This window comes from Glycine soja, chromosome 3, assembly GCF_004193775.1.
Source record: "Glycine soja cultivar W05 chromosome 3, ASM419377v2, whole genome shotgun sequence".
NCBI classification, from domain to species: domain Eukaryota; kingdom Viridiplantae; phylum Streptophyta; class Magnoliopsida; order Fabales; family Fabaceae; genus Glycine; species Glycine soja.
In genome coordinates, this window is record NC_041004.1 from 30,502,008 (window position 1) to 30,512,386 (window position 10,379).

Sequence of the window (10,379 nt, forward strand, 5' to 3'; positions counted from 1 at the left end):
ATCTTGTAACACTATGGAATCACTTATATGAACTTCTCCGGCGCACGAGCCACCTCAGTTTTTGTAAAAGATCCATTCGGCAAATTGAACAGAAATGGGATCAATTTTCTTATATCAAGCGAACCAATTCAAGGAGCAACAGATATCATCTTCACAATTATTTGCTGCATTAACAGTGGCATTGTTGTAATAAAGCCAACATCGTACTTGTAATATGGAATTTTGTTTGCCTGATTGTCACTAGATAGGTTCCAGTTAATGGTAGGAATTAAAGAAATAGATTTAATTCCAGTAATTAATTGACACTATTTTTTAAAATATATCTTAGCTTAAAAGTGCAATCGAAAGTAGCTAAAAATTATAAGTAACGAAATTGTATCCTCATCTTCACAACAAAATTAAGTAACAAAAGGCTTTACCATATGATACCACTCAGGGAATACGTTTCAACTAAGAGTTGCTTAAGTTACACTGCTATCACAAATACCACAATTGAAAATGATTGCAAAAAACATACAAAGAGCCCTGAATATTCAACACCAAAATCATAAAAAAAGACAGCAATGTCCAACGAAAGCATCTGCATTCAGTCACGAGCAACAACAACCACTTGTTTACCAACATTGCGACCACTATAGAGGCCAACCAAGGCTGCAGGACCATTCTCAAGACCTTCAGCAATATCTTCCACATACACAACCTTCCCTTCTCTAATATGAGGCAGGACAAACTCCAAGAATTTTGGATATAGGTGATAGAATTCACCAACAATAAAACCTTGCATTCGAATCCGCTTAAATATAAGATTTGCCAAATTTGTTACACCTTCAGGTTGTGTCAGATTGTACTGTGAGACCATTCCACAAACAGGTATGCGACCAAGAACTCTCATATTTGGGAGTACTGCATCAAGTGTCTTGCCCCCAACATTCTCAAAGTATATGTCAATGCCTTCTGGAAAGTATCTGATATATATAAATTGACACGAAGTTAATAGTGTAAATTGTATGGAAAAATTTAATCAAATTTTCTCTATCAAAAAGTGTTAAATACTGACCTTTTCAAAGTTGCATTGAGGTCTGACTCTTCTTTGTAGTTAAAGGCTTCATCAAATCCTAATTTATTCTTCAAAAGATCCACCTGGTTGAAAAAAAAATTGAAATGAAAGAAGAACTAGATATTTTTGTTGGTGAGCAAATATAAACAAAAAGGATTTCGTTTCAGGTCTTATTATTCAGACTAGTATTGTTGGTGTATGCCACGATTCTCTTAATAAAAGTACAAGGCTTATTTTTGGGGTAAAGTAGAGGGGCAAGGGTTGAATTGGATACATAATAGGATACATTTGCAAACAAACTTCAGCAAAGCACCACACTGATGCAATTTTATGAATTATAGAAAAAAAACATTACAATGTGCAACTTTTGTTATTTGACAAAAATGGTTGTATGATCCTTTCATCAAAAAGATTTCCATGTTTTTTAATTACATCTTGGAAAATTCCAAAAGTTTAAACATGTCTTAAAAGTTTCCACTGCCAAGGGACTTAAAATAACAGAGAATTATCTAATCTTGGAAATACTCAACAACATAACCGCAAAATATTTAGGCTAATTCAAAACACTAAAACTTTAAACAGCACACTAGTTAAGCAAACTTTTATGCTAATTTATCATTCTTGCATACATATAAAATAACAACAATAGAAGAATACCTTCTCTTTACTTCCAGCACTTCCAACCACATAACAATCAGTCAATTTAGCAAATTGGCCAACAAGTTGACCAACAGCACCAGAGGCAGCTGAAACAAAAACATTCTCTCCTTTCTTGGGAGAGCCTACTTCAAAGAAACCTGCATATGCAGTCATTCCCGGCATACCTGTGTTCAAAGAAGAAACTAAAACGTGAGAAAACAGCACAACATGTATCCATAAGCTTGCATGCTTGCTAAGATTCATTTTGAAGAAGCATACCAAGAAAAGTATTACAATTTATAATCTGAGGCTTGCACATCATGTCATGTTGACATGAGAAGCATATATAATTGAACAAGAAGGAACATAAATTGTGTTTATTTTATTGAATACATACCAAGAATACCAGTATAATATGAAAGCGGAACATCGGTGTGCTCAATTTTGAAAAGTATTTGAGTTGGGGACACCAAGCTGAATTCTTCCCATTTTGTAGATCCCCACACTAAATCACCTTTCTTGTAATCTGGGTGTCCAGATTCTAGGACTTTGGACACTCCATACCCTGTTAATGGCTGCATTTACACAACGGTTAGTAGTTAGTACCAGCACAAATTTATGATCCCAAAGAGTATTTTCAAAACTACACTACAAGTACAAACATTGTCTTCTTAAAGAATATCTTCAATTAAAGTATTTACACTGGAACCATGGCATTCATAAGCAACCTGATATGATGCACTGTTTATTCATTAAACAATGGTATTCTCATTGCTGAACTATTTTCTCAAAAAAAAAAAAAAACAAAAAAATTGCTTAATTGCATTTTCAATCTCTCAAATATCACCATTGTACAATTTTAGCTCCTCAAGACATAATTTCATCCAATATTTAATGAAATTAATTAGTTGGCATGACACAACATGTGTGATTTGATAACATAACAAAATAGCATGCAAGTAGAGATTCTATTAAAAGTAGCTAGTCATATTCCTCGACAAACTGACAAAATCGATAAGTATACCATATATGATATTTGCTATCAATAACATAGTAATCACTAAAAAAGAAAAAATAAACAGGGTAAATATTACAAAATAAAATAAATGAAATTGAGAAAAAAAAAATTGATGACTTACAGAGCCAGGTGTATAGGTGCCAAACACGTCGAGGCCTTCCACCTTGGTCATGAGCATTCTCATGTAAGGGTCACAGGAAAGGTAGAGATTTTTTAGAAGCACATCATTGGAACCTTGTGGAAGCTTCAATATTGTGGTTCCTTCAACTATGTTCATGTCGGATTCCTTAGGAAAACCACTCACATAGTCCCTCAGAACCACTTGTTTGTTCCTCACTTCCGCCATCTTAATTAATTTGATGGTACGTAGCCTCTGTTTGTGTGTGTTAATTGTTTGTGTTGTATTTGTGTCTCTTCCGTGGATGGATATATTTTATAGAGTGAAAAAGCTAGTGTGAAAGTAGGAAAATCATACGAAGAAGAATAATGTGTCATCATTGGCTCATTGCCTACGTAACGTTGTTGGCAAAATCAAGTTTGAAAACTCAAGTGTCGTAAGTGTGGGTACCTGTTTCACATTATTTGGTCAAGCAAAATATCGTCCAAAGCATTCATCAATCTTAAATATCTAAGCAGTTCACATTTGTGTCAAATTTTATTGGTAAATCAAGACAATTTAAATGAATACATTAATATGATAAAGAGATAAAACAAATTAATCTTTTAATTTATACTAGTATATATTTTATTTTTATAGAAATTAACGAGAGAATGTATACAAGAATAAAATGTTTAAGTTAATTTTAATTTATAAGAAAATTTTGATTTATTTTGTAGTTTTATTCTTTAATTTACATTTAAATATTTATTACAAAATTAATTATAATATATTTTTAAACAAGTTTTTTTTATTACAATTTGTAGTAATTAAGTGAAATTTACATAAAATTATTAAGTTTCAGTAAAAAATTATGAAATTAATTATGTGAATTTTCTTTATTATTTTATAAACTTTACAAAAAGATGGAATTCATTTAGAAAAAAAGTTGCTAACCTTCACATCTGGCCACGCTTTGAATGTGAAAGCTCTAACATGTTCTCATCTAAAGCTTGTGGCCTACAATACATTATATCTGAATCTTCCCGATTTTGGTGCAACTATTCAGAAAAATTGATATAGTTCTGGTTCTCAACTAGTGATGGTATTTGTTTGGCCTAATTTTTTTATTTTTTCCATTGAGAAAAAAAAGTTGATAGGGTATTAATGAAATTTAAACTATGTACAATAGAAATTCTACTTATTATTCCTCGTCTAGCTTGGTTTACATTTTTTTTCATTTAGTAATTTACTTTAGTTTTCAATAATATTTTTCGAATCTAATTGTGCAATCTGATTATGATCTAGTCATTTAGTTTTCATGATCGTGGTGAGACTTTCTGAATTTATGATACTTTGAAAGTCAAATATTTGGATAACATGGTATTTTTATAAACGATAAATTTGATAGATAGGAAATTCCCACCGAATAAAAAGAATACGAGTATCATTTTTTAAGATGTCTCGGTATACATGATAGTTATTTGTGTTCTTTAATCAGTTTTTGAATATGAAATAAATCGTATTAGGAAGAAAAATACACACCTTATGTGATTCAAGGTTTCCAACAAAGATGTCACTCTATTAGGATAATTTGTACCAAAAATACCATGATTATAAAAAATAAGGTTTAATTAAAATTTTTATCACACAACCTTTGTTATTTTACAAATTTTACCACTCAAGTTTTACTTTCACAAAATTTTTTGCGTATTTTACCAACCGTAAAAGATAGATGATTTTAACTTTTAATATCAATTGTAATTATAACCGATATAGAAAAGTGACATTTTACATCAATTATAACCACAACTGATGTAGAAAGATACTTTTCTGTTGGATCAAGTGGTCTCAGAATAATTAAGAAGGGGAGGTTGAATTAATTATAAACGTGTCTTCGACTAATTAAAAATTTATCCTTCTTAATATTACTAGATTCAATTAGGTTTTACTACTAAGTTATGAGAAAGTAAAGAACAAAAACAATAATTTAGACAAAAGTAAAGCGGAAATAAAAAGTACACAGCGGAAAGATAAAGAGTGTAGGGAAGAAGAAGACAAACACAAGATTTATACTTGTTCGGTCACAACCCGTGTCTACGTCCAGTCCCCAAGCAACCACCGATTCTTGAGATTTCCAATAACCTTGTAAAATCCTTTACAAGCAAAGATCCACAAGGGTTCTCTTTGAACAACCAAATGGATGTACCCTCCACTTGAACTGATCCACAAGAGATGTACCCTCTCTTGTTCTCAGTATTACAACCCAAGTAGATGTACCCTCTACTTGTACCACAAAGGATGTACCCTCCAATGTGTTAAGATAAAAAATTCTTAGGCGGTTAGTCCCTTGAATCTTTGTAAGGGGAAATAAAAGATATCTTAGGCGGTTAGTCCTTTGAATCTTTTGGCAAGAGGGAGAAGGAAGAAACAAAAGAATTCTCATGCGGTTAGTCCTTTGAATTCTTCTGGCAAGAGAGAGAAAGAATGAAGAAGAAGAGTAGCACAAGTTTTTGGCCAATGAACTTTTCTTGAATAAAGAAAGTTTTGAACAAAAACTCTTAGAATAATGCTTTGAATGAATGAAAGAAATCTGAAAGTTCTCTCTTTAAAATCCGTGTCATGGTCACATATTTATAGTCATTTGATGACTCAAGTTAAAAGTTGTGACTCTTGGCAATTTTTTCAAAACTAGTCACTTCAAGAGTTGTGACTTTTATGAAAACTAGTCACTTAAAAGTTGTGACTCTTTTTGAAAACTAGTCACTTAAAAGTTGTGACTCTTAAAAAATCTTCAAAAAATTAGTCACTTTAAGAATTGTGACTTTTGGTAATTTATTTTTCAAAGTAAGTCACTGGTAATTGATTATCATCATAGTGTAATCGATTACACATCAACAGATGTGACTCTTCATATTTAAATTTGAAAACCAACATTTAGAAACACTGGTAATCAATTACAAGTATTATGTAATTGATTACACAAGTTTGAAATGATTTGAAAATGTTTTATCACAAGTTGTGACTCTTGAAATTTAAAATCTAACGTTTTAAAACATTGGTAATCGATTACAGCTTTGTAAATCAGTTTGAAAACAATGTTGGCTACTGGTAATCGATTACTGCCTTCTGGTAATCGATTACCAGAGAGTAAAACTCTTTGGTAAAAATTTTCTTTTGAAAAATTCTTTTGAACAAAATTGTGCTATTCAATAGTTTTTGAAAAACTCTTTTAATACTTATCTTGATGGAGTCTTCTCTTGATTCTTGAGTCTTGATTCTTTACTTGAATCTTGAATCTTGATCTTGATTATTCTTGAATCTTGAATCTTGATTCTTGAAACTTGTTTTACTCTAGATTCTTTGGCATCATCGAAATAATATTGGAAGGCATTGCTTCCACAATCTCCCCCTTTTTGATGATGACAATCCTGAAATCAAGAGGATACATACAAGTTTTGTTCTACCGTTCACTCATCTCTTTCTCCCCCTTTCTTTTTGAATTTATGTTTAATTTTAAAGCTTTGAAAATATAATATCTTGATTTCTAAAATACCCATTTTCTCTCCCCCTTTGGCAACATCAAAAAGGCCAAAGTGCGTTGTAACATAAAATCATACACAAATGGATAAACATACAAGAATTGTATTCATATAAGAAAAAGGAGAAACTTATATAAAAAAAATCAAACAAGATAATAAATTATCCATAAATAATAATAAAACATATGTATCAAATAAGTCATAAGACATCATAACATAAAACAAATCATTTGGCTAAGTCACTAACATCTAGAAGTCCTAATTCTCTTCTAATGGTGTAGAAAGAATCTTTGGGTAGTGGTTTTGTAAAGATGTCTGCGAGTTGGTTTTTGGTATCTACAAATTCTAGAACACAATCACCTTTTAGGGCATGATCTCTATGAAAATGATGCCTAATTTCTATGTGCTTGGTTCTAGAGTGGAGGACTGGGTTCTTAGATATATTTATGGCACTTGTGTTGTCACATTTTATGGGAATATGGTCTAATACAATCCCATAATCAGATAGTTGTTGTTTCATCCACAGGATCTATGCACAACAACTACCAGCAGAGATGTATTCTGCTTTGGCTGTGGATAATTCTACACTATTTTGCTTCTTGTTGTGCCAAGAGATAAGAGCAGACCCTATGAACTGACATGTGCCACTAGTGCTCTTCCTATCTATTTTAGATCCAGCAAAATCTGAATCTGAGTATCCTATTAAATTACATAAAGAATTTTTAGGGTACCATAATCCTAAGTTAATTGTTCCTAAGAGATATCTTATGATTCTTTTTACTGCAGTTAGATGTTAAAACTTTGGATTTGATTGAAATCTTGCACACATGCACACACTAAACATAATATTTAGCTACTTGCAGATAAGTAAAGTAGAGATCCAATCATACCTCTATATTGCTTTTCATCAACGGGTTGACCGGACTCATCTTTGTCAAGGTAGCAACCAGTGCTCATAGGAGTAGCCAAGTGTTTTGAGTTCTTCATTCTGAATCTCTTGATGAGTTCCTTGCAATATTTTGCTTGGTTGACAAAGATCCCATCATTTGTTTGTTTGATTTGTATTCTAAGAAAGTAATTTAACTCACCCATCATGGACATCTCAAACTCACTTTGCATGTCAATAGAAAACTCTTTGCACAAAGATTCATTAGTAGATCCAAAGATTATATCATCAACATAAATTTGAACCAATAAGATATCATTATTCTTCTTCTTTATGAATAAGGTGGTATCTACCTTTCCTCGAATGAAATTCTTTTCTAATAGGAATTTACTTAATCTTTCATACCAAGCCCTAGGTGCTTGTTTTAACCCATAAAGTGCTTTCTTTAATCTATAGACATGATCTAATTTTTGTGAGTCTTCAAACCCGGGAGGTTGTTCTACATATACCTCCTCTTGGATTAGACCATTTAGGAAGGCACTCTTGACATCCATTTGATATAGTTTAAAGTTCATAATAGATGCATAAGCTAAAAGTATCCTAATGGCTTCTAATCTAGCTACGGGTGCAAAGGTTTCTTCATAGTCTATCCCTTCTTCTTGGTTGTAACCTTTTGCAACTAGTCTAGCTTTATTTCTAATTACTATACCATTTTCATCTAGTTTATTTCTAAATACCCATTTTGTTCCTATAATGGGGTAGTTATGTGACTTCTCAACTAGTTCCCAAACATTATTTCTCTCAAATTGATTTAACTCTTCTTGCATAGCAACTATCCATTGATCATCTATTATGGCTTCTTTAAAGTTTTTAGGTTCTATCATAGAAACAAATGCCATGTTATTGCATAAATCTTTGAGAGAGTGTCTAGTTGTTACCCCTTTTGAGATATCTTCGATGATATTGTCAAGAGGATGATTTCTTAAGGTTTTCCATTCTTTGGGGAGATCATCATTTTCTTGGGCTATGTCATCTTGAACATCCTTGTTTTCTTCATTTCTTTTCCTTTTTAGATTCCTTTCTTGATTGTGCATATCTTCCAAAGAATCTGCAATATCATCAAGAAACTCCTTTCTCAGAGAGATAATATTAGTTTCATCAAAAGAAACATGTATTGATTCCTCGATTGTCATGGTTCTTTTGTTGTATATCCTAAAGACTTTGCTATGTAAGGAATAACCAAGGAAGATGCCCTCATCTGCCTTAGCATCAAATTTACCTAGACTTTCTTTACCATTATTTAGGACAAAACATTTACATCCAAAAACATGTAAATGAGCAATGTTTGGTTTTCTATTGTTAAACAATTCATATGGGGTTTTCTTAAGAATGGGTCTTATTAAGGCTCTATTCATAATATAACATGCAGTGTTGACAGCTTCAGCCTAAAAATATTTTGGAAGTGGAGTGACATTTAAAAGGGTTCTAGCTATTTCTTCTAAAGATCTATTTTTCCTTTCTACTACACCATTTTGTTGAGGTGTCCTAGGTGCAGAAAAGTTGTGTTCTATGCCATGTTCATCGCAAAACATTTCAAAATCCTTGTTTTCAAATTCACCTCCATGATCATTTCTAATGGAGATGATTTTGAGACTTTTCTTGTTTTGGATGACTTTGGCAAGTCTCATAAATGCATGAAATGCATCATTTTTGTGAGTAAGAAATAAAGTCCAATTATACCTAGAATAATCATCAACAATTACTAATGCATAGTAACTACCACCAAAACTCATGACTCTAGAGGGTCCAAACAAATCCATGTGCAGTAATTGTAATGGTTGAGTGGTAGAGACAATATTTTTAGATTTAAAAGATGCTCTTGTTTGTTTACCTTTTTGGCATGCATCACATAATTTATCTTTTTCAAACTTTAATTTTGGTAAACCAACAACTAGGTCTATTGATATTAATCTATTTAGATGATCCATGTTAATGTGAGCAATTCTCTTATGCCACAACCAAGGATCACTATCTTTACTTAAAAAGCATTTATCATTTTCAGATTTTTGTTTCAAATCAATCATGTAAACATTATTTTCTCTGAAACCTATATGCTCAATGTCTTTTTCATGCTCATGCTTGATAATACATTTTTCAGAATCAAAAGATACTTTATATCCTTTATCACATAATTGACTAACACTTAATAGGATATGCTTTAAACCTTCTACAAGTAACACATTTTCAATGGGAGTAGAGGAACTCGTAACACATTTTCAATGTATTATCATTTTTAACCCGTGCCTACGTCCAGTCCCCAAGCAACCACCGGTTCTTGAGATTTCCAATAACCTTGTAAAATCCTTTACAGACAAAGATCCACAAGGGATGTACCCTCCCTTGTTCTCTTTGAACAACCAAGTGGATGTACCCTCCACTTGAACTGATCCACAAGAGATGTATCCTCTTTTGTTCTCAGTATTACAACCCAAGTAGATGTACCCTCTACTTGTACCATAAAGGATGTATCCTCTAATGTGTTAAGACAAAGAACTCTTAGGCGGTTAGTCCCTTGAATCTTTGTAAGGGGAAACAAAAGATATCTCAAGTGGTTAGTCCTTTGAAATATTTTGTTTAAAAGGAAGAGGAAGAATCAAAAGAATTCTCAGGTGGTTAGTCCTTTGAATCTTTTGGCAAGAGGGAGAAGGAAGAATCAAAAGAATTCTCAGGCTCTCAGGCGGTTAGTCCTTTGAATCTTTTCGCAAGAGAGAGAAGGAAAGAATCAAAAGAATTCTCACGTGGTTAGTCCTTTGAATCTTTTGGCAAGAGGGAGAAGGAAAAACCAAGAAGAATAGCACAAGTTTTTGGCCAATAAACTTTTCTTGAATAAAGAAAGTATTGAACAAAAACTCTTAGAAGAATGCTTTGCATGAATGAAAGAAATCTGAAAGTTCTCTCTTTAAAATTCGTGTCATGGTCACATATTTATAGTCATTTGATGACTCAAGTTAAAAGTTGTGACTCTTGGACATTTTTTCAAAACTAGTCACTTCAAGAGTTGTAACTTTTGTGAAAACTAGTCACTTAAAAGTTGTGATTCTTTTTTAAAACTAGTCACTTAAAAGTTGTGACTCTTAAAA

At 32.2% G+C, this 10,379-nt stretch overlaps 1 protein-coding gene across 1 annotated transcript; it reads right to left on the minus strand.

The window, feature by feature from the left end:
* Nucleotides 1–358: 358 nt before the first annotated feature.
* LOC114406418 (2-alkenal reductase (NADP(+)-dependent)-like) lies at nt 359–3,128 on the minus strand. Its single transcript, XM_028369112.1, has 5 exons — nt 2,836–3,128; nt 2,094–2,271; nt 1,715–1,881; nt 1,058–1,140; nt 359–965 (listed from the first exon to the last, which is right to left on the minus strand). Exons 1-5 carry the CDS (start codon nt 3,058–3,060, stop codon nt 587–589), a joined length of 1,032 nt encoding a protein of 343 aa, XP_028224913.1. The 5' UTR covers nt 3,061–3,128; the 3' UTR covers nt 359–586.
* Nucleotides 3,129–10,379: the final 7,251 nt, after the last annotated feature.